The following is a 26,403-nucleotide window of genomic DNA, read 5'->3' as shown; positions in this document are numbered from 1 at the left end:
CATCGACGACAGCCCTTTTTCTCTAAATCGTACTGACGCAAAAAACTCATTTCACTCGCTACAAAAATCAGTCTGTTTTGTGACGGTGCTGAGTGTGGTGGTTGCTGGAGCTTTGTTTTTACTGATAATGTCCGATGAGTTAAAGTCAAAATTCAAAGGTAGAATAATTCCCGAAATCGTGAGTAATGTTTATAAATTTATGAAGGAAGAGACAGACCGTCAAACCAATATTCCATTGTCGAAGGCTCGTCAAAGAACTGCTCCTGCAACTGGTGTATCAGATCGAGTTGCGACTCAAATAAAAGTGAGCTTAAAAATTGAAGTTTAGTAATCAGTGCCAGGCAAGTTTTTACTACACACAAAAGCTGACGACGTAGAACAGTTACTTATTTAGATGACTCAATAAGTGTGTAGTGAGAAGGCTAGTATACATTTTCACATTGTAAAATATTGGATAACGACTGCAAAACTATTGAGGGAGGCGCTAAGGGAAAAAATAAACTTCCAGGGCTGTGAGAAAAGTTTGAGGTGGATATTAAAGAACCTGAGGTTTAATCGGCGATAACAGTAAACAAGAGGAATTTATTAATTGAAACACCAGAAATTGGAGAGAAAAGGATAACATATTTCAGAGCATTAAGACACTACTTTGCAGCCGCAGAACCCCAGATTAACAATATTATAGAATCCTTTATTATATCAGTTGAACATAGCTCGGATACAGACAGCAGTGACAGTGGCCCACAAGAGGACCATTTGTGTGGGATTAAAGAACTCCAATGAAAAAACAATCCTTGTACGTTACACTTATTATTATAAAATTGTATTTATTCCAGTATTGTAATTAACTAAATATTATTGAATTCACAAAAAATTAAATAATTAAGAAAAATTCAAATAGAAGCAATAATAGGACATATAGTATTTTTTTCAAATTAAATATTTATAGTCTCGTTTAACGTGTTTTTAAAAAATAACTTATTTTATACTAATCGGCAAATCCAAATCGTGAGTTTAAACTAGTGTTAGAAAGATTATTGCACCTTCATCTCAGTGGCTAGCACGTAAATGCAACCTGCCACACAGATAGGTAGCGTTTATTTGTTGAAAGAGTAATATTTGGGTTCTGCGATCACAGCTAAATTCCTTCATCTGTACTTGCGGCCATAACTCAAATACCAAACAAATGATTTTACTTTCCTTGAATTAATTTTGGAACAATATTGTTATTCAATACATGAAAAAGAGCTGGTAATAATTAATTTAAAATAACTATATTAAGAACATTTTTGTATTCGATAGTTAAGATATTTGTAATCAATAATATGGTAGCTTCATCAATTGTGGTGGTGGGCGCTTACTATACTTTAGCCGTACACAGCTTCTGAGAAGTGCGATCATGCAAACATGACATAGCCCATAGCCATCGTTTCCACTCTAAAGTATCAGATTATCACTCATAATAACCCATCTGTCTGTCTAGCTGTGCCATGACATCAGGATGAATCATGGTTTGTTTTGGTTCTTGATTATCAGAATTGTTTTTACTGTCCTCTGTTACCGTTGAAGAACAAGCTGTAGATACTATTTCTATATTGGTTATCAAACCAATGCTACTGTCCGTCTATAGCCAATCATTTACATCTTCCAAATTTATAATTATTAACTTATCATACGACTGCTAGAACTTGATAATATAGTAAAAATGTGACTAAGTGCTTGATGCCTGACATAAGGTAGTAATATAATATAGTAGATTATGTATTGAATGTGCATAGAAAGTATTAGCAAAATCCGTTTGAGGGTAGGAATATAATATAGTAGGGGTAGGGTACGATAAGCGGACCCGGTTTTTTATATCGAAATTGGCAAACAATATTACTTAATCATAACCATCGATATAATCAATCGATACTGATTAATTATTTTGGGTACTTTGGGATTATACCGACCACACCCAGACATGAATCGTTATTTGATATTATGCTTCTACTGATTACTAGATTAGCGTAGAAGATATATTTCGTCAGTATAAAACAGGAATTGTCTTATCTCAAACCCCTCCCCATCCTCAGACAGAGATCAAAGTCGAGTGTCTAGTAGATAACGTGATTGCAGAGTCTCGCCGCCCGTTCAGCTGGTGCGTCGCTTTGTTGTACTTCCGTGTTTTACCTCTACATTTCTCCAAACACAAAAATTCAACAAAAACAAACATTATTAAACTAAAACTAAACTCTTTATTGAAAAAAACACTCAAAACTTGTTTTTATTCTTGATCACATTCCGCCACCCAAAATGCGAGTGCCTCCGGCTATCAGCACGCTGATGTCGACAAAAGAAAAACATCCCTCGAGATAGTACCTATCAGTAAAATATCAAATTCTAGAGGGGCTGATCAGAAATATAAATTGAATTGTAATGGAAAGGCAATTATGTACCGTGCAAATCATGTGATGCCGCGCGGCCTGCCGTAATCAGGATTCTCGAGAAAGATAAGATAACAGTGAGAACAATACCGATCACAATACCTGGAAATGCTTGTAAGTTTGTAATTTTGTAATTAAAGAGTTGTTTTTTTTCGTTCTATCATGTTTGTTTCTATAAATTTCTATTTTTGTGTTCTTCATACTGGTTTGGTCGGTATAATCCCAAAGTACCTTATTTTGAACTATTAACTTAAATAATCTATATCAACAGCTGTAAACACTTTAAAATAATACACGTAGGATAATTTTACATACAGTAAGTAATTCTGATTATTAAAAATAGCAGTCAATTTTAGAGAACTATGTACACGACGTTGCTTTTTCGTGGCTTCGACGTGTTCCTTCATCTGTACTTGCGGCCCAGATCCGAAAAACCCATTATGTGAAATTTGTGGGAAAGAAACAACTGGGTAATTCTGAGCAATTACTTGGTCAACCCCAAACTTTTTCATATTTTACTACGGTTATAAGGATGTTCTCAGAAAGCAAGAAACATATAATTCAAGCCCCGTAAGGCCGTCCTACAGGTTGCCGAGCAATACGAAGGTTCAAAGTCCACACGATAACAGTGGCTTGTGGGAGACGCGCGGAAGGCCAGTTGTGACAGTACCGTTATGGCTAGTGGTTCCTCCGATAATCCTTTTTTATGTGATGGGCATGAGAACACATTACTTAGTTTCACGGTTTCAAGCGAAGATCAGGAAAAGTTAAAACGTTTTTTGTACGAACACACGGCGTTTTGCAACGCACCAAAGTTTGCCCTCTAGAATTTGATATTTTACTGATAGGTACTATCTAGAGGGATGTTTTTCTTTTGTTGACATCAGTGCGGGGCAAGGTGCTGCCTGTGATGATGGCCGGAGGCACTTGTCTCAACTCGATAACAACTAATTAATTTGTAGCTCGAAATTTAAGAAAAACATTGTTCATTGGATCAAAATTCTGCTCATTTCAGTATTATTTTTCATTTACGTTAACTTTCCGGGGCCTAAATTATGTTTTTTTAATTTCACATACGAGGGCAAATCAAATATAAACGGTAATTTTGCTCTTGACTGTACCAAAACACGTTCAGACGTGATGCGGCTGTGGGCGATTGTAGTTTTGCTTAATAGGAGTGGGGGGAACTGCTTGCTTCACACTAGCGTTGTGTTCTGCCTTCAGTACAGCCATGACCGAGCGAGAGGTACATCCATCTGTTGCGCAACGCATCGTCGTAAAATTTTTAACAAATGAAGGTGTTAAGCCTTCGGAAATATTTACTCGTTTGCAGGCACAGTTTGGGGACACTACTCTGTCTCAAAATCGAGTGTATACGTGGGCCAGAGAATTTAGGGATGGCCGAGAACGTGTTGAAAACGAAAGTCACAGTCGACGCCCAAGGTCAAGTCTTACAGATGACAACATTAGTGCGGTTCAACAGCTTATTGAAGGTGATCGCCGGTTAACTGTTCAAGAAATCTCGTCGGAAATTGGTATCAGCTACGGGAGTGTTCAGTCTGCAATCACAGACCACCTTGGCTTCAGAAAAATTAGTGCTCGCTGGGTTCCGAGGTTGTTGACCGGAAATCAGAAACAGGTCAGGTCGGAGATTGCTGGGAGACTTCTGCAACGATTTCAAGAAGAAGGTGAAGATTTTTTGAGACGTGGGTCCCCAAACTGTGCCTGCAAACGAGTAAAAATTTCCGAAGGCTTAACACCTTCATTTGTTAAAAATTTTATGACGATGCGTTGCGCAACAGATGGATTGTACCTCTCGCTCGGTCATGGCTGTACTGAAGGCAGAACACAACGCTAGTGTGAAGCAAGCAGTTCCCCCCACTCCTATTAATCAAAACGACAATCGCCCACAGCCGCATCACGTCTGAACGTGTTTGGTACAGTCAAGAGCAAAATTACCGTTTATATTTGATTTGCCCTCGTACATCTCTAGATTATCGTAGTAAAACATGAAAAAGTTTAGGGGTTGACCAAGTACTTGCTCAGAATTACCAACAACTGTAACTGTGAGATGAGTAAATATGGTCGTCTTCAGTTTTCCTAATTTTGGTTATAATAATTTGTTTGATCACTGTAAATATTAAATTCATATTTTAATTTAAAACATATGATTGTTATTGAGGACTATAGGTACTTTTATATCAATTGATAGTCTAATAGGATTTGAGATGCGAATATTAGGTATCGATGACTATATTCATCTTTGTTCATTTAAAATCTGTATTTGTAGTATTTATCGTTCCATTATTAAATTAATATATATTTTGTATGAATTAATTGATGAACTAGGTTAGGATTTAGTCCGGAACTAGGTCCGGGTACTTGTTCTCCCCTATGGATGGAAATCTATGGCAAGTTTAAAAAAAAAAATTACTAAGTTTCTCTTTAACTTATATTTTTTTTAACTTAATTTATTAGGCCAGTGTATACAATCTAGAAAAATTTTGAAAGGAGTACACAAATTTTCAAAACATTAACCCTTTGCACTCAGACGTCCGAAATATCGGACATCGTTGTTTTGGCCAAAACCTCGGACGTTTGCTGTTTAGGCCAAAACTTCGGACGTCCGAAATGTCAGACGTTTGGTAAATCCTTTATACTGGCTTTATAAATGATCCAAATGCCGTAAATTTACGATATACGCAAGCTGGATAGTTGTTGGATGTAAAAACGTAGTAAACCTTTATACTCTATAGCGGTGATTTTGCAGTTTTTACATTGTGTTGTAGAGGTTTGTCAACTTCACCATTTTCGTCAGCTGATTTGATTACAACTTCAACAGCTGATCTCTTCATTTGTTTTGTTTTAGTGTGATAAGTTATTTCAGTCAATAAGGTTATGTTGACGATCTGAGTGATATTTTTTGTCAGTAACATTATCAGATTCGGAATCATCTGACGATACCTAAAGTGAAAGTGAGGGAGGTATTACGGTACTTTGGGATTATACCTACCCACACCCAGACATGAATCGTTATTTGATATTTTTGCTTCTACTGATTACTAGATTCGCGTAGAACAATATTTCGTCAAATATAAAAACAGGAATTGTCTTATCGCAAACCCCTCCCCATCCTCAGACAGAGGTCAAAGTCGAGCGGTCTAGTAGATAACGTGATTGCAGAGTCTAGCCGCACCGTTCAGGCTGGTGCGTCGCTTTGTTGTACTTCCGTGTTTTACCCCTACATTTCTCCAAACACAAAAAATTCAACAAAAACAAACATTACCAAACAAACACTAAACTCTTTATTGAAAAAAACACACAAAACTTGTTTTTAATTCTTGATCACACTCTGCCACCCCAAAATACGAGTGCCTCCGGCTATCAGCGCGCTGATGTCAATGAAAGAAAAACATCCCTCGAGATAGTACCTATCAGTAAAATATCAAATTCTAGAGGGCTGATCAGAAATATAAATTGAATTGTAATGGGAAAGGTAATTAATGTACCGTGCAAAAAACTTAAATAATCATGTGATGCCGCGCGCCTGCCTGCCGTAATCGGGATTCTCGAGAAAGATAAGATAACAGCGACAAAAATACTGATCACAATATGCTGGAAATGCTTGTTGATTGATGGAATGTTAGTTTCTGTTACTCAACTACATCGTTTTATAACGTTCTAAGTTCATTGAAAAAGGTTTAAGCGTTGGGGGCATATAACGGAATCTGACCCCATTGATAATCGTTGTAAGTTTGTAATTTTGTAATTAAAGAGTTGTTTTTTTTTGTGTTTATCGAATGTTTTGTTTATCTATAAATTTATATTTTTGTGTTCTTCATACTGGTGCGGTCGGTATAATCCCAAAGTACCGGTATTACGGGCATAAAAAAGTAAATATTCAGTCAATTTGACAAATAACTCACTATTTGGGGAGGGTAGGGTCCAATAAGCGGACCCGGTTTTTTTATATCGAAGAATATAATCATCGATACCTAATATTTGCATATCGAATCATAGACTATCAATCGATATAAAAGTAATAACAATCATATGTTTTAAATTAAAATGTGAATTTAATGATAACAATAATAAATGAACATAACGAAAAATCAGGGAACTCATAACTTTAACTAAATGAAACAGAACGAAAAACGTTTTTAATAAAGTTGTGTCCACCATTACCTTCTTTTTTGTATCTGAAGACGACCATGTTAGCTCCTCTGACAGTTACATTTGTTACCTTTCCACAAATATCACATAATGGGTTTCTTAGGTACTAACGCCAACATCCTGAAGCCATAAAAAACATGTTTTATCGTCTTTTAAAAGCAATTTCGTGAAGCTTCCTAAGATTGACGGCCATTTTAATACACAATGTTACTTATGTGAAATTTAAAATATTACCTTAATTGTATTATTTGAAAGTGTTTACAGCTGTTCATATAGATTATTTGGTACTTTGGGATTATACCGACCACACCCAGACATGAATCGTTATTTAACATTTTGCTTCTACTGATTACTAGATTAGCGTAGAAGACTATTTCGTCAGTATAAAACAGGAAATTGTCTTAATCGCAAACCCCTCCCCATCCTCATACAGAGGTCCAAAGTCGAGCGTCTAGTAGATAACGTGATTGCAGAGCCTCGCCGCCCGTTCAGCTGGTGCATCGCTTTGTTTGTACTTTCGTGTTTTACCTCTACATTTCTCCAAACACAAAAATTTAACAAAAACAAACATTTACCAAACTAAACTCTTTATTAAAAAAACACTCAAAACTTGTTTTTATTCTTGATCACATTCCGCCACCCAAAATGCGAGTGCCTCCGGCCATCAGCGCGGGCTTCGACAGCACCTTCGGTGCTGCCCCGCGCTGATGTCGACGAAAAAAAAACATCCCTCGAGATAGTACCTATCAGTAAAATATCAAATTCTAGAGGGGCTAATCAGAAATATAAATTGAATTGAAATGGAAAGGCAATTATGTACCGTGCAAATCACGTGATGCCGCGCGGCCTGCCGTAATCAGGATTCTCGAGAAAGATAAGATAACAGCGACAACAATACCGATCACAATACCTGGAAATGCTTGTAAGTTTGTAATTTTGTAATTGAAGAGTTGTTTTTTCGTTCTATCATGTTTGTTTCTATAAATTTCTATTTTTGTGTTCTTCATACTGGTGTGGTCCGGTATAATCCCAAAGTACCGATTATTTAAGTTGTTAAAAATAATTCATCAGTATCGATTGATTATATCGATGGTTATGATTAAGTAATATCGTTTTGCCAATTTCGATATAAAAAACCGGGTCCGCTTATTGGACCCTACCCTTTGGGGAAATTGTCGGAAAATTACAAAACTGCCTACAACATTTTTGTTTATAGAGGTAATTTTATGAAATTTTATGTGCATGTTTACAGTTGTGTAAGGAACCTAGAAATAATAATAGTTTTATATAATGTCAATGCAATTGTTTTCAGGTAAGTTATAACAGCTAAAAGTTAATTTTTGTAAAAATTTTTACAAAAAACATTTTTTTTTATAAGTGAAAAAGGTATTTAAAATAAGGTAATTACAAATATATATTTTTTACAATATAGAATTTTATGAGAAATAAAACAAAACCAAAATTATAACTCTATCTGTTAAAATAAAAAAGTTACAACTTTTTAACAAAACCTTTACAAAATTGATAAAAAGGGCTCCGAGGTTTTCGCCAGTACTTGTTGAATAGAGGCCCGAGTTTTTGGTAGTGACCAAAAATTTTACTCTCGAGTGCAAAGGGTTAAAAGAGAAACATAATTTTATAATATAATAATAGACCTCTAGGTGTAGCCTATTACATGGTATAAGAAAATGCTCATTTAACACTAGGTTAGGTTGACCGGTAATCATATAACTCACAAGCTAAAAGATTTTACTTACTTGCATTAATACACAAAAACATTGTTTTAAATTATAACCAAGTCACATTAATCTCCACCACACAAACACAACAGCAAAGTTCTTAAATTACGATAATAGATAGATAAAACATTCACAACATTAGTAAATGTAACCGGTGGCAGACAATTTTCACACACACTAAGACAGCTGGACCAATCCAACACTCCATACTAGACCAATCAGATACCTCCAACAAGACAGCTCCAAACAGCATTTTCCTATACTTGGATTTAAACATTGCCTATTACTATCATAACTATAAAAAGTACTGTAAAACTGTAACTGTAAAAGTATTGCTATTTAATTCAGTGCCAATATTGTGTTCAAATATGTTCTTAGTTTAAGTCATAATTTTACTATATGGTCTAGTACCCTAGTGGAGATGTTGTCTGAGATGTTTTAATAAAGTTTTAATTGCATTTTATAGTCAAAAGATTAGTTTTAAGAAAAGTGAACACTGAATAAACAAATGTCACATGAAAGTTAAACGGTATGAGCGATGTTACTATCAAGATTATATAAAAATCAAAGAAATACAATTTTGAAGAATTTTTAAGTAAAACCTTAAAAGTTACAATTGCTAATATTTGTTGCTGAATGTGTGAAAATAAAACTGAACAATAAAATATTTACTTCTGTACATACATAGTATAGTGGTATTAACAAACACAAAACCTCCGTTATGCATATCAACTTTTGAACTTGACATTCAAGTACATGCTATTTTTATTTTAGATCGTTTCTTGTGGACAGTTTGAAGACATTTTTGGCAAATAACAGTAAATTTACCGACTACGACGCTGATTTAAAAAATTCTTTAAACACATTCTAAGAACAATTTTAAGAAACAAATATCGGTATTTTGTTTTCGGCGGAAACGTTTTCATATTTCTCATCGTCTGTATATGAGGAGGATGATTTTCCAAATAACAAAGGAACGAGCCTCTTATTATTTAACTTTGAATTTAAAATTCTCAACATTCTCAGTATCTTAATCATTCATGATCAAACCTCTGGAATCTTGAATTATGCTCACTAATATTATCTCAACGGAGTTTTTCGTTCGTAGCGAGCAGGGCGGATAATCACAGCCCACACTAATTACTGAAGCCGTTCATGACCAGATCCTCCGAAATTATGAGTCTTTACTTAATAATATTATTTTGATGGATTATCGTTCATCTGCAGAACTGAGCGCCAGATCTGGCACAGTCAAAGACAATGAAATGAAAATTGCAGATATACTTAACATATGCCTACCTATAATCGGACGGACTTAGACCTTTGTAATTTAAAAGTTAAACATTAAAAGGATCTTATCATATTTGGAGAGTCATTCTTTCCTTATTTAGATGATTCTTTTCCTCCATATTAGGACTAAAAACAATGCATCTTAAAATTGTCCTAAATATCAATTATAGAATGCATTAAAAAAGAATTTTCGAAATTGTAGTGATGTCCATAAATTTGGTTCAAATAATTTTATGAAGTATGGAAATAATATTAGTTCACACGTTGTTCTGTAGGGAATAGTGGCGAAGATTTCATGTGTTATAATTTATACTGTTTAAAACTATAAATCCTCTGTTATTCGTTACTGAAAAAAGAGAGAATCCCACGTGGCCACTTACCAGGCAATAAAGTAGTTCAATGAATGTCGATAATTTTTCAGCCATAGTTGGGTGTTAAACTCTTGTTTACCTTTCTTGTCATTTCGGTTAGCAATGCGATAGTCGAGTTGAACAAAAATCGATTCTTTTCGATTAAATGATTTTAAGAATGATTAAATAAGTAATCGGACGCATGAATCGATTCATATCGTTGGTCAATCAAGATTGAAAGAAACAAATCTCTGCAAGATTCATTAGAATTTCCATAGTTTCATGCTATTTTCTGAGAAAAACCATTTTAGATTATACTTTACCAAACAAAGAATAATCTTTTAGTTAATAAATAATGCGTATTTTCCCCCAGAATATGATTTAAATTTCTAAAATACCATTATACATGTTATAATGATGTAGCCTTTATATTTTGTTACATAAAATTAATTATAATTTTACGATACAACTTGCATTTACGTCACTGAAAATACCTGAAAACTTTGAATTTTATTTAAATTTATCTTGTAGTGTTTCTTTTGCATATCGTGTTTATAACAAACTAAAATATAATTTCGTACTATCGATAAGAATTCTTAAGCAACACTTAGAGACAATATTTAAAACGGAGGTAGCTGTAGAATCGATTCTATTTTTCTCGACGTCAAATTAAAAAATACAGGAATTTGTTTACCTTAAGTATATATAGAATTAAAAAAGAATACATTTTTTAGAGTGATCAATTAAAATGAAACCACAATTCAAATGTCTATAGCTGTATTTTAGATCTAGTATTTTTAAGAACCGACAAAACCAGTGAAGAGATTCAGACGATTTATGGAATCGATTCATAATAGAAAGAATCGATTCTCAGACTCGATTCTCTCATTACCACAGTAAGACTCGTTCAGTCGGTCATAGTCCATACTCGCCATAGAGGTTAGTTGCACTGTGCAGGGTTTAGTTCGGTGTTGGTCCAATCCAATCCTAATCTTATTCAGTCGCTTTGTCAGTCGACACTCGACAGTCAGTCTGACAGTATCGTATCGGTCAGTACAGTTTTGTTGCTAAGATTGTAGGTTAGGTTGTTCGCCTGTGATTGTGTCAAAGGAAGTTATCGTGTCTATAGACTTGTTTACATTTGATAAAACGGGTTTTTGAGTTTCTACATGTTATAATAAACCGTTGTTGGTAACGATTTAAAATTATTTTAATATCAATTATTTCCTATAAGTCATTTACCCTAGTTGTCTAATTTCATTGTTCGTTTCTTTTGTTTTAATAACAATTGTTTGTGCTTGTGTCAAGGCAGTGTACACTTTAAAAGGTTTCACATAGTTTAAGGAAAAGTACGATAAGCCAGCCAACCTGTCTCCTGCCAAGCAACTGAAACAAATAATTATACAGGTAGGTAAAAAATGTTTTATTTTCAATATCTGAGATTAACTTGCATATCTAAGACAGAAAATAGTCATGAGGATTCCCTTACTTGCAGTTGTTTGTTTGTGTGTGATTATAAATAATAGTAATTTTGAATAATAAAATAATAAAGTCTACTTGATATTTCACTATAATTTAGCCTATACATTAGCATATTTATTATAGCATAATTAATAAATGTATAAATAAAATAAATTAACTTATCTGTATATTCTCAGTGAGATCTATGTCAAGTGGGAATTCCCTCTTTTCTTTAACACTCAGGTGGGCTTTTTAATGTATTTTTTGTTATGTGTCTGAATACTTACCTTTTTCACACACCATTGTTATACTTTTAGTTGACTTTGAACAATTAGAGTTAACAGACATATATATTCAATCGTAGTTTAGCAGATTTAAACCTATCCCTATTATAGAGTATTTTGTGATCTTTCGTGTTGTTTTACTGGTTTCCATGAATTTTTGTTTTTAGTTAACATGAAAAATTAGAAATACAATAAGCTTGTATTATGAATTTAATATAGAATCTATGAGCGAAAATGTCTGAGAGGATTTTGATGTTGAGGAATATTCAAGGTGTCAGAGAGTGCGCACATTCGTGTGTTGTTGCATTACTAATCGCAACTGAGAATATCATGGTATTTTAAATTATTTATTCAATAATTTTACTTGCTTTTGTGACTGTTTAATATATTAATGCATAAAATGAATAGCAAGGAGTTTTGATTTACTATTCGACTACCTTATATTTCTAATACCAAGGAAACAAAAAAAAAGGAACTGAAATTGAGGAATCTGCAGGATGTGTCATTATGTGGCTATTTTCTTGCGTGTCACACAGTTTATGACCAATGTAAACATATTTGTTAACAATCAACTCCATGGAATGAGATATGCACCACTACCGAAATTAGTGCTGAAGTCAATAGATTAGTACGCTTTAGATATCGTGTATAGTGATGGAAAGGAAATTTTTCCAGCTCCACTTGTGATAGACTTTGCTAAAGCTCAGCCAATTGATGGCTTATGATTTTTTCATATATAAGTACAATACACAAAACAGCGTTGAGAGTGTTAAAATCTTCCATTGGCGGAGGTGGAATCCATATTTGTATATTTCTTTATACCATGATACTCAATTTTAGGTTTTATTATATATATATATATATATATATATATATCAGTTTTGAACCGAAAGCATGAAAGTCCATAGTTATTTACATGTAGTTTTTGCAAGTTAAATTAAATATCAAGAAGAAATTGAAAGTTTAGTAATTGTTCTATCCTAATTACTAGAGAGTTGATTATTTTTTACTTTTAGGACGCATTACGAGAATAATGGCTTTCATCAATTATATTGGCACAGAATTTATTCACTGTCAAACCAGGAGTGCTGTCATTGAAAGCTTTATTTAGCTATAGCAGTGTAGACAATGAATTAAGAATAATAAATGGTACTATGAATCCATCTCGTTAGATAGCAACTGTAAAGAATTTGATTTCTTAGAAAAGCCAGCCATGATTAAGACTTGAATCGATAAGATAATATCATTAATAAGCCTGTCATACGTGTAATGCGAAGTGTAATCCCAATTGACTGATGAAGCGTTTCCGTCACAGCCCTTATCCCAGATCTAGCCTTGGCAGTGATCTTACATGGCTCGGACGGCTTGTGCAGTTAGTTGTTGGTACTTTGGTATTATCACAGGGCATTATGTCCCTATCTAGTACTTGTATTACGCGATATAAGTAGGTTTAGATTAGGTCATCATAAATGTGTTACTAGTAGGAGGTACCAAAGTTAAAGTTAACTTTTACGTGCGCTCAAGTGATCTGAACTTGAAGTTGGGTACTATCTGGAGAGAAGTACGGGAAGGCTCCACCGAAGCCTGCATTGATGGCCAGGGGCATTTCCGATCAGTACTTTCCCGACCTAAGATCGCGTGCCAGATCGTCCAACGTGATCTGAAGTCGGTACCTCGCACTTCTGGCGAAAGAAGAAAAACATCCCTCGAGATAGTACCTACATTCAAAATGAGATCACGTGAGCGCTCGTAAAGGTTGACTTTAACCTTTTATATGTATTTATAATGTGTACGTATGTGTTTACCAACTTATACAGCGTAATAACAACTAGTAGATAGGGACTGAGTGGCCTCCATAATATCAAAGTACCCAGTTGTTCGCACACGCCGTTCGCAACATTCACATCTAGCACTGAATTCATACCTCCCGCATAGATTTACAATTCTTTGGCAAGAGGACTGTCGCTGAAGTTTCCTCATCGATAGTAGATGAAAGGCATTCTTCAAACTTCCCGAGACAAATTCGCATGTTTAGATTGATACTTTATAAAATGCATGTGCGTTAAAATCGAGGTGGAGGTGATTCCCGGTGGTGTACACATTCATTTCTAGTGAATGTGGCGTATCATTAATATCATTGCTGTTTGAAGAAACAGTAAAATTAATAGGACCTTGGCAGAGGAATCGTAATGATGACAAGCAACGATAGTAAGAAAGAGATACGATTGGTATTGGATTAGTATGCATAAAGAACAGGCGACATGGAGAAGTTGGTTTCAAATTAATTTATAACACAAAAACCGATGACATGGAGGATATTAGAGCATCATGCAAGAAATTTAGTTCCGTGAAATTGTAAATCACAAGGTCAGAAATTGAATTGAACTGTAAAAGAATTTTATCCAAAATAATTGCTTGAACTCCTCACTCTGCTATCCCGTTGTACAGTACAGTTTGAAACCAATAACCAAGATTCGCGGGTGAGAGAAATGCGACTTTACAGTGTCGGTTACACAGTTCTGCTACGATGGGTGAATACGCTACCGCAGAGGTTCGGGCTGCAGCATCCAGCAGACCAGTCGGGCGGATGTGAATGGACTCTGCGGTGGCCGCGGACCCGGAGGTTAGTGCCGGGCGGTCTGTAGTCGCCGCGGGCGAATGCGGGTTGGCGGGCGGGGGAAGATTATACATGTTCAAGGTCACGCCAGGTAACGGTCAGGAAGGAACAGGTCCTGAGCGCGAGTGGAGGAGAGCGATCTTCTCGTCTCATCTCACACCGAAACAGCCGAAGTTCACCCCACCAGGAGTGCCAACCTCTGCTACGGAAAACGGAGCAAGCAGTAGTCTTCATGAAATCCGCTTTGGAGTTCATCAGCGCTGGATTCTGGAGTCATTTCATTTCCAGAAGAAAAGAAATGGTTCTTCAGAGAGACGAAAAGAAAGGTTTTCAAGAGTTCTACTATTGGTTGCACTTATTCGTGGTAGACATCGAATGTAGTAGATAGCTTCTTTTCAGTAGGTGATAATATTATTAAAATAAAGCTTGTTTCCTTACTTCGTTTAACGTTTAACATTTTTTTAGAAGTACTAATTGATATGAAGGTTTAGGTTTTGGGAAAGGTTTACTAAAAGTTCGTATATTTTTAATTACACATCCTTTTATTACATTCTTGGAGTGGATTTTAATTTTGTAATACTTATGAGGAACGTCAATTAAATATGACCTTGGGTTATTATGGCAGTTATCTTAAAAAAAGTATTCGTTAGTCTATTGTGATAACAATAATGTGCAATATTCCAAACAAAAATGTCAAGTGATGAGGTTTAGTATCAATATTTAAATAGGCAATTTGAGTCAGCAATCCGAAAACAATATTGATCTTAGTATCAATCAATATTTATGAAGTTTGTAGCCGAGACCTTTTCTGTGAAAAAGGCAAAAGCCGAGATGTACTCAGTATATTCGTTAGGTTTTTTTCTTAAATGTGTCTATGTAACTATGACTAATGCCTGGCGTAGCTAGCAATGGTGAGAAGGATTGATTCAATGCGAATGTTGAGTTCAGCTCTATTTTACCTTCCTCTTTGTTCAGCGTCTGAAATCTGGAGCCGTCACAGATATAGATAGCTCTTGGAATATGCGACCCGCGTATGTCTGAAAAGACCTAAAAGTCCAAGTCGGCGACGAAGAAGCTCAAAATGAACTCATGCATCGATCGACATCAGAGACACCTAAACTACAAAATCAAGTGTAATCTAGATGGAGATGTGTTCTAATTGTCTCCAGGTGCACAATTGAGTCCAGTACGACGTTTTAGAGATGAACCCAAAGCACGGCATAGCAATCTGGATTCCTACACATAATTTAGATATGGTGGGAGGGATTAGTTTAATGCGAATGATGAGTTCAGCTCAATTTCACCTTCCAAGCGTCTGTAATATGTTAATGAATCATGATCAAGTAATGTGTTTTATGGCTTATGATTATGTTTCTACTAAAAAGGTTTACACACCTATGTAATTAACTTCTTTTGTCATATTGTGATGTGGTATATAACTCAATTAATACATCAGTGACTAGTGTAACATTTACAGCTCTTAATTGTGTTCTTGTTTATATCTTATCAACACTTAAAACTCTACTGTACCAGTTCAGTATAAAAGACGCTTCCTCGCTGAAACTGTTGCAGCACTCGATTATCTAAGTTCTACAACTCCTAGAAGACGGTAACCTCTGATCATGCCGAGGCAGGCTCAGCCGAGAGCGGAAATATACGGCGCCTCGTCGGAAATAGCCGAGCTGGGAATGCGGAAACAGTTATCCGCACGAATCGCACTCTCATCTGGCACTGTCAAGTGTGTCCGCGTCCATGTGGGTGGACGGAAGGTCCGGACTGACTGGGCTTGGCCGCCGAGCTCCTCCATACTACATAGACAATCATTGTCTGAATGCTAATCAGTTGGCCATTGTTGTTGTCGGATCAGTGATTGTGTTCGACACTGAGGCCGTCTACAGTCATCTGCCACGTGTCAGTTTGTACAAACCAAGATAACTAACATTGTTGGATGAGTGGAAAAAAAAATGTAGTTTTAATTAATTTATTGTCATCAGTTTTATCTCCGTTTATAGGAACTTCCTTACACAACTGTTGGATAGGCCATAGTCAAATTTCTTTATTGATGTGACAACACGTATTTTGTGATAACTATGTCACTCAGCAAGACAAAGCGTGAGACTCACCCCCAATCAGACATAAGTCTTAACATTTATTTCTCCCAGTTGTTAACGAGAAATTCCCCCACCGAGTAGAAGGCAGCAAAAGACAATTTACGTTTTAACTGGGCTTTGAACGCCTTCGCCTTTCAGAGATTCAGGGATAATCTTGCCCTAAGATAGCAAGCGTGTAAAAAGTTATTCCTGCATTTAGTATCCTTATCGTCAGTGTGTACGTCTTGCTCTCGTATGAAACTACTTTTCACATCTTTATTGTTTTTAATTCACTTGTCTATTTTAACTCTGCTAAAGAACGTAAACACGATGTGAAACTTTTATTGAATAAAGGAATAAATTAGTAAATCTTGTTCTAAGATTCTGCTTCAAAACTGAAATCTATATGTTTGTAGTTTTTCGTATTTAGGCAATACTAGGACAAAGGGAGACACTAAAGGACATTTTGTCTCTCCATATACTTTTCCTGCTGAGATACTTCACTTAGATGTTGCGCGGAACAAACAAAGAATTCCTTACTCGACAATTATTTATTCAGCATTTCAAACACGGATTGATGACGATAAAGGTCCGTGTAGCATCATAAAGGAACTTTGTTAGCCCATAGTCCCAATATTGGAGTAGAAACCTTCAGAAAATAGCCGGCGCGGGGTGGCTTTGAAGTTCTCAAATTCTTGGGTTTATACGCGTTAATAATGCTGAGCTACGACCAAGATTTTCGAAATAACGTATTTACAGAAGTATTTTATGAGATTGGCGAATGCTCTGTTTTGTGATAAACCTTTTTTGCACTTTTCGACGATTCTTCATATGGAATGCGTTAAGAGTTCTTCGAGTTGAATTCCCAGCGTAGAATGCAATACTAGAATGTCCTCAAGGTGTGACGAGCGACAGACAAGAAGCGACATGACGCGACAAGTGGTCACTGGCCAGCCGAACTCGGACACAACGGTACCCCTCAGTCAGAGCGACCAGGTGATGGAGCGAAGTGTGTCGCCTACAGACCCATATCCATCCTGCTCGCTTGACACGGAGCTCCGCAGTACCGCTGCTGAGGAAGTGAAAGTCCTGCGTGTTGCAGGAGAATTGCATATTGCAAGAGTACTCATCATCATCACGCAAGTGTTTTCGGGTAATGTGCGCGGAGTGGACAATTCTCGGTGTCGATATTAACTGAAGAAGAAAGCCTGAAATGATGCCGCCTGATGACGACGAAATCATCATTTTTTTTTTTCATAATAACGCATCCAAACAAATAAAGCACCACAAAAGATTTTGATTTATCACCTTTGTTTTGATAGTCCTGCACCAGTAACAACAACAGGAATCGGTAAATACTACACAACTTTACGTATTTGATTTGCAGTTCTTAGGCATACACCATCTTCAGCCGAAATAGACTTCAAGAAGGCCAAAGTATTCCTAAGTACAATTTATTGTTTTACCAATGTTTTACAGAAGAGAAAACTTGATGGTGGTATTTGTTTTATTTTGTAATGATTACATCTTGAATGATGTTTAATCATCTTTATTTTAGACCGAACACTAAACAAGACTTGAATTTCCCGTGACTCATTAATGACTCGGAAGTACTCGCAGGTATTAAACGAGTCCGCGACTTCTCTGAACTTGGTGGAGGTCGAATATTAATGAGTCAGGCAGCCCATTTATGGCTCACAGAGAACTCGTCGGACTATCAAATAGCTGTGACCTTCTGGTCAGTTTATTTTTGTCTCGATACATTGTCTTCAATATGCTGCAGCCTTGGTGTTTGCAAATCACCGGGCAGTGTTCATTCAGCGAAATACTATTTTTTGGGACTATAATTTTATGTGCAAAGTTATGTTTAAATGGACACAGTATAAAGAGTCGTAAACAAAACAGTTGACGAAATTCTCAGCAAGCGATGAATCACGAGTTTAGCAGCCTCCTCCCACCGCACGGAAGACGTTCGTGACTGGATGGTCCAGGGTCGAGAACAGAAGGAAGAGGACGCGCTGTTTCTTGTTATGGGAAAGAAACCCAAGCATCCGATGGCCTTGGATCGCTAACTCGAAATACGACCGAACTGCGCGATTTGACTCGCTCCACTGGCGGCCAATTTCTGCGGAATTAATTTTTAGTGCCGTCAGTTCGGTGTTCTCGGAAGAAATACGAGGTCGCCGACCGAACGATTGACCGAACAAAGGTCCAACTCGATGGCTTTTTAATTGGTGCGATACCAAGTCTACACTAACAACATCGATTGCAATGACTGGTTATCGACGGATGTGTTAGCATATCCTTGAATGGTCAATCGATTATTTTGTTCACCCTATTGTTTTTATCAAATTACCGATGTAATCAGACCATTCGGATCTCATGTACGCAAGTTGAACAATTCGGGTAACATTTAATTTGTGTTATTTATATTTGACAAGTGTTCATACATAAATATTTGGGAGAGAAGGGCTTGCCGCTATGATAATTATGCTTTCGTCACTGTTAATGCGATTATCACATGTTTTAAAGGAACGACCAACTCGGAGAAACATCGTCGAATCTGGTTCTCGGCCCTAAGATTGGGGAACTGTCTTTTGACCTTTAGTCTACATTTTGGCAGTTATGGAACAGCTTCGGCCCGTGTGCAGATGTGGTAGTTTTACATTAGACGTTATCTGCACCATTGACATTTCCAACTGAAGACATACAAAATACGCATTTTACGGGTAACAAAGTGATGGCTTGGTAACTACTTGAACTTGGTCGTTTGGAAAAATCGTCAGAACCCTCAAGTTGCCATACTTCAGTTTCTAATGCAAGACTTCTTTCATCTGTGACCAAGACATGTTAAAATGACTAAATGTAATCTAGGGGGTTATCCAATCTCTGAATACTACTGATTCACCTTTGATTCTGTTTGAATTTGCTTGTAGTACAGGGAAACGGTCGGGCCATATAGTCACATCTATATTGTACTATATTGTCTCCTGTGGAATTTAGGCGGCGGGTGAAACCCACTCTGTCATATTTGTATGCCGGCTGTACTTTTGGCAACAGCCGCGCCAGAAGCATCCGGCCTACAGCGGCGTACATAGCGACGCGTACCCGCTTTGGTAAACTCCCAACTGCCGGCCACCTATTGACAACCCGGTCCGGCCGTCTCCGCCATTAATGGATTCCTCGAGGAACCGCTCGGCCTTGATGAGCGATGTTGTACGCTCGTCACGCACTCCTCACGCACCTCGGACGGCGGACGCTCGGACCATATCTGGGTTACTCCTTCCGTCCGTCATCACGTAACGGAGCTGCATCTCATCTTGGGGCCGGCGCCGACTCAAGGCTTCGACCACAGGGCGACTCCTTGAATGTGGAGGAACCGTGGACTGAGAGGATACCAGCAGAGAGTTGCATAAGTGCAGTCATAAGCTGGGAGCATATATCCTGTAGCGATCTCTACCATATTTACATCTAGATGGATTTTAATGTTCCTTTCGCCAGTAGGATCTTAAATTTCTAGGCTGGTGACGTCGTGTGCTAATGGTCCTGGGCGCTCGTTTACATGCACCTCCTTGCCTGTGAAAGACTCCAATGCTTTTGGAAACCATATTAATATTTGATTATCATCTCTGCAGCTTGGACATTCCAGCCCGTTGGAACTTGTTGGCCAAATGGAAACGTTTGTGGAACTACAAACTTCAATCCCGTAGTAGCTCTACGTCTTGCAGTGTCTGAGATCTGTCTATAAGTGAGACTGCCGTGTACATTAGAATTCTTGTTTCTGCAAGATCGTCGGCCCCTTTAGGCCGCACTCCCCTTGTGGCAATTGACCTAAAGAAGCACAAAGCCATTGGGATGTCCTTTTTGCGAACTATTGAATTTTGGCAGGCTGACCTTGGGAAAATACAGACCTCTAGGATTCCTTGACGACTGCATTTTATGAACTGTGAAAGATAGGTTTATAAGACACTAATTAGATGCAGATTCGAGATGCTGACAGTTGGAAAATTACGACATGTATATGAAATCGGGAGTGCCGATGGCCGAGTGGTTTAAGACGTTGGACTTCGAGTCTGAGTTAGAGATAGCGCAGGTTCGAATCCTGTCTGTGACCGTTGCAGTTTTTATCAGTACCATCGATCTTGTACTGTATCGACTCTCCCCCTTATTCTGTTTGATAAGATCCTCGCACATGCCAGTGGCCCATGAGGACGGACAGAATAAGGCTTAAAAGGGGATCGGTTATAAATAGAGAAAACCCCGAATTTATTTGAAAATGTAAGATAGGGCGCTCTGGTTAAGAAATCATAGGACATGATCGAGTGTTATGGATATGTAAGGAAGTAAGAAAATATTGTAAATATACAACTGATTTATTTGAAAAGCTGAGAAGATTACAAGGTGGTCTGATTGTCGTCTGCAACATTTTGCAACTTGTTCATTTCTAATTCTAGGATGTTACCAACCAAAACTACATGTTTAAATGTGAAAAATTTGAAAATTGAACTCTCTGGCGTATGTTTGTTGGAGGGATTCATGTATGTATGTGATCGTAAAGGCGAGGTCTCGTGTATTTCATATGCTCTAGCTCTACAGTGCTCTGAAACTCGGTGAAAGTTCATATTTTTGAAGAACTTTTAGGTTGTATTCTTCAGTAATTGTTCCGTAAAATGTTTAATTCTACAGGACACAACAGTCGTAAAAGTAGGGTTTACCATCAGAAATTATCTAGTGGTAGTCTGATCTTAGGCTAACCGAACAACACTATCGCAGCGGTGGCAATTAAATTCTAGATTGTGTTTTCAGTGATATTTTCCTAAAGAGATGCACTCCTGTGGCTTTAAAATTGAAGTTTCATGGTTTTACGTCCCCTGGTATAGAGTATAGAGTGGTTTAAGACTCAATACAAGACATTCATAGTGTACATTAAGATTCTTCCGTGAACAGTCCTAAAAGTGAGATTTCACGGATATCGTGTTTAGCGTGTTGCGGCACGCTAGTGTACGAAGCCGAGCGTTAACTGCGGTATCCAGTGCACATCTAATACCGCACTTTCCCTGGCTCCGGTCGGCCGAGGTCGCCCAAAAATTGACAAACGACCGCACTTTCTCCGAGGTCGAGGAAGACCGGTGGCGGTAGCGGTGACGGCGGTGTGAAACCGTTATCTGTGGACAAACGCGCGCCGGTGTCCGGGCCCAGGACCACAACAGGTACTCGTTACTCGTACTCGTTATAGCCACTGTGGGCTACGTCACTTTCAGCGGGAAAGCGATGTCGAGTCATACTCGTAGTTGATTAGCCATCAGGCAGCCAGACCCTTTCTGCCCGGAGTGCACTGCAGGTCCCATTTATGTCTCAAGGATGTTTCTGAGAGTTCCATAGCTCGAAATAAAACTTTTGTTACTATACCTCCCTATCTAATAGGAGATCATATAATCCTTGATATGAATAATGAAGATAAATGTTTCTGGGGGGGGGAGTTCCATAGCCCAAAATAAAACTGATATTACTGTGCCTTCCTCTTTTATTGGAACTTTAAGGAGATCATAAAATACTTTATATGAATAATTAAGATAAATGTTTCGCCAACAATAGAAACGAGGTAATTAGTAGTTGGAATAAAATTGTGCCAGGTTGGAATGCATGCGTTAAATATTAAAACAACTACCGTTTTTGTTGTTATTTCTACTCTCTGACACTTCTTAATACCACTGCTATTGTGTAGCATTAACGATTTTTTTAATAGATTTATGACATACAATATTACCCTTTGACGTGTAATTTTCAATAGCTGACACAATTTTGAACAATGTGATATTTCTGTGGGTTATTCAGAAAATCTCAAACGTAGCAGTAGGTACTCCATCGTTTAAACCTTCATAAAGTGTACACTTCATAAATGAAAATGATCGGCCTGCGTATGGAATGTTTCCTTTTGTTCAACAATTTAATATTGTTGTTATTAAATTAACATGTTTTTCCAGATTGTTCATATTTTTTAGTCGTCTAAATGCTGTTTATTCAACAATGTCAATAAATGTGTGTACATGATAAAAACATCAGAGGAACTAAAGTAGTGCATTGGGGAACTCCTTGTTTGTTACAAAAGCATTCCACTTGTGTGAAACGTATAAAGGTAAACAAAAAATTGTTACAATATCTTTTTTAAATAGGCGGAACAGGAAATCGTTAAACTGAAACGTCAAACCAGTTAATATACAAACCGGCCCGATTGAAAACTAATAAATGGCCTGAAAAACGATAGGCACAATTTGTAAACATGATAGAAGTTCAAATTTATATTTAAATAAAAAAAAAACACACACAGTTAAAATTAAAGAAATCAAAGAGATAAGTTGTAAAAAAATTTTGAAAATAAATAGAACTGGTAAAGGGAAGAGTGTATCTGAGATTTCCTTTTTTTCTCTTAGGACAAGAAGCGTATAAATTGCACTTAGTCCTATAGCACCTTAGCGCTGCTTCCGGAGTGACAGGATATTCATTATGGGTAATGTTAGGGAATAGGGGCCGTGCTGCCTCCTATCGAGATCCATGAGGAAGAATTAGGGCACTAATCTCAAAGTCATGTTCCCCCAGAAGAAGGGGAGGCAAACTCTGAACCAGCCTCCCCAGTCAAAGCAGGCAGGGGTGGCACACCTTTGTTGAGGCTAGCAAGAAACTCTGAGGTTAGGGAACAAACCCCACCAACTCCAACAGTCATCTAGACTAGACCTATCGAAATGCCCTTGCATCCCAGAATATGGATTTTTGCGGTCAGTGATGTGCCGCTCCTGGACATCCATAAGGTTGCCCAAATTTAAGTGATACATTGGTTTTCGCTGTGCCCAATGGTAGGTTCAACCGGAAGGTATAAACCAGCCAGCCAGAGGTTTTCCCTGCTGGGTATAGATTTATTTTTAAACTGTGAAGTAATTATTCATTAGTCAAAAATCTATTAAATATTCATATCGGTGGGTGTTACTTTGTTTTCAGTCAAAGATTTGCTATTTTAACCCATACTTGTAGTCTAAAAATAATGAATCCCATGTACGGGAACAATTGCGCGTTTCGATCGTGTGGCACTTGAGATTCCCCGTGAGTCTGATAACAGTGATAACAATAATGTAAGGTCAAGTGTGTTGGGGCGCCGCGACTCGCGCCAGTCGGAGTCGAGCTAGCAGCGCGCGGTTACTTGTGTCAGTGGGTAAGCAGTCACTAGTTCAGTGTGTTTAACTTCACATGTACAGCTCGAGTTTTGTACCTTTAAACCGGATTTAAGACTGTTTAAACAGTAGGTTATAAAAAGCAAAATTTCATAGTGTATTCATAAGACATTTTTCAAGGTTGTAAGCATAAGTACATTTTTTTGTTTCGAAGGTGTATTTCTCAATATAAGCACAACATTAGGCGGTACACAAATAAAATTGCCAGTGGTATATACTGGGTATATAAAAAACACGGAGTTCCCCAATGCACCACTTTAGTTCTCTACTGTTTTATCATGTACATAAATTTTTTACTCAATAATGTCAAGAAAAGTTATGTACATGATAAAAACAGCAGATGATCTAAGGTGGTGCATTGGGGAACTCCTTATTTTATTTGTTATTTTGTTTTTACTGGAAGGATACAAATTTAACTACTGTAAATGAAAATTTTTTAGTAATAGGCTTTTATACTTTAACGATTGATCTCTAGTGACCACGATTTTATTACTTCTACTTAAGACACTGTTTAAACAGTAGGTTTAAAAAAGCAAAATGTCAATTCAGCATAATGTATTCATAGAAAATTTTTCAAGATTGCATATAGCATAAGCAGATGTTTTATTTAGAACGTGTATTTCTCGATATACGCATTATTAGTCAGTACGCAAATTAAATTGCCTGTGGGTTATTCTTTTGTATATATATATATATATATATATATATATATATATATATATATATATATATATTTCTTTTTTTTTCTGGAAATTGTTTAAAGAAATCATAACATTCTTGGATGTAGATGTTTTTATTAGGCCTGGATATCTCAAAACAAAATTCATATTAAATACACTAACACAATGGTTTATCTACATTTGAACAGCTGCCATCCTGTACATGTCAAAAATTCGGTACCAAAGGGTTTTGTCAGTTAGGGCCAAAAATTATGTACTGAATGTGCAGATTTTCAAAAATATCTACAAAAACTTGGAAATGCATATGTCAAAAGAAAATATTCTTTAAAATTAAAAAAATAATCAAATTAAACACTCATGTTCATAAAACCCACAAAAGTTATGATGTTAAATTTATAACAAAATATTGCCCTGGTTTATTATAAAACAAATAATATTCTAACAACGGCACACAAAATTCTTGAATCATCACCAATAACAAAAAATTTATTTTCAAAACCATTTAGGCTAGTGTTTAGTAGGTAGAAATACTAAAACCTTCTGGTACGGTCCAAATTGTCACCTACTAAAATTCAAAATTAAGAAAGAAGAAAAATTGTGTCAACCCTGTAAAGACAAACGATGCAAAATTATAAAATCGTCCAATTCTTTTAATAGTAGTAAAACAATGAAGACTTAGGAGAAATTAATTGTAAATGTAAAAATGTAATTTATCAGTTAACATGTAAAAATTGTGCAGTGGATTATGTTGGATTGACAACAAACCCATTGCACATTAGAATGTATAATCATCGTCTATAAAACAGGATGAAAAAATTGGTTTACCCACACGCATTAGGCCATCAACAAAATTTTGAACAATGTTACTCACTGAAAGGTACTTGCAAAGTAGGCAAAGAGGGGGGAGGGTGGTGTTGGCCCTTTAGTAGAAACGCTCTCATTTAAGAGTTTGTCATAAAATAATGTTGGAAAGTAATTTTATAATTTATACAATATAATATTTGTACGTAATATATCGGTTTTAGATTTTTTTTCAGTCGTCTAAATGCTTTTTACTCAACAATGTCAAGAAATATAAATACATGATAAAAAAACAGAGGAACTAAAGTGGTGCATTGGGGAACTCCTTGTTTGTTATTTTATTTGTTGCTGGAAGGATACTACCTTAAATAAAAATCTTTTAGTAATAGAATTTGATACTTTGACAATACATCTCTAGTGACTACGATTTTATTAAATTTCTACTTGACATTGCCATGAAAACAATACAAGAATTTTCAAAGACTCGCCATTTATATAACGCATTAGTTATAAATCAAAGATTAAAGAAATTATTAGTCGTTGTTGGGAAATGCTAATAGAATTTAATGAGGTACGGTGAATGCATCTGACTAATATTGTTTACGACGATGGCTGAACTGATAATGTATGATATACACAATCTCAACATTAAGTAGTTTAATTAATCACACGAAAAGTAATATTTTAAATACTGTATAACTTGTACTGACAATAATGGCTTTGTACCTATATAGTCAATTGACTACTAAGTCCTGTGTAGTCGAGTGGAGGAAGTATGCATTACAATAAACAGATGTTTGGTGGCCTTGATAGCGAACAGCTGTGGGTAGGGACCTTGTATCGTGACGTCATCAATGTTTGGTCAATCAGCGTACCTTAGAGTCAGACGATCTTGGTCCGGGTCTCCGAGAGTCGAAGGTCGTTTTAGGTAATCTTGGATGAAGTTTAGTCATGCAGTTATGTCGTCATGTTGGTTTTCAGGTCGATGTCCTGATTTTAAAAGGTCCGGTTGAGAAATTTTATTTCAGGGTTTCAAAAGAACTTTTTTCTGCGATGTAACCAACACAAGTAAGATACATGGTTTTCCAAGTGCAACTAAATTGGTGCAGGTATTTTCCAGGGTTGTATTTCATCACTACGTTTCGAAACCTGTGTACTTATTTCTTCCTCAGGTGGAAAAGCCATGCCAAGACATCATCGTACGTAATAGCTGTGACACTTAAGGGCCAGGAAATGCAATACAGGAATAAAAGTTATTCTTTGTTTTTG

General features: G+C 36.6%; 2 protein-coding genes across 2 annotated transcripts in view; one reads left to right on the top strand and one right to left on the bottom strand.

The window, feature by feature from the left end:
* LOC124363310 (dolichyl-diphosphooligosaccharide--protein glycosyltransferase subunit 2) overlaps window positions 1-8,534 on the bottom strand; it is a 32,193-nt gene extending 23,659 nt beyond the window's left edge. Inside the window, exon 1 of the mRNA XM_046818547.1 lies at window positions 8,357-8,534. Coding sequence (XP_046674503.1) covers window positions 8,357-8,378 — 22 coding nt within the window. The 5' untranslated portion in view covers window positions 8,379-8,534. The remainder of the gene's footprint in view (window positions 1-8,356) is intronic.
* Window positions 8,535-10,936: 2,402 nt separating this feature from the next.
* The window catches only part of LOC124363309 (rho GTPase-activating protein conundrum-like), a 118,476-nt gene continuing 103,009 nt past the window's right edge, over window positions 10,937-26,403 (top strand). Inside the window, exon 1 of the mRNA XM_046818545.1 lies at window positions 10,937-11,385. The gene's annotated coding sequence lies outside the window, so the exon portion shown is untranslated. The remainder of the gene's footprint in view (window positions 11,386-26,403) is intronic.

Source organism: Homalodisca vitripennis, chromosome 5, assembly GCF_021130785.1.
Source record: "Homalodisca vitripennis isolate AUS2020 chromosome 5, UT_GWSS_2.1, whole genome shotgun sequence".
Classification (NCBI taxonomy): Eukaryota; Metazoa; Arthropoda; class Insecta; order Hemiptera; family Cicadellidae; genus Homalodisca; species Homalodisca vitripennis.
Note: the sequence above shows the minus strand (reverse complement) of the source record. Positions and strands in the feature narration are given on the sequence as shown.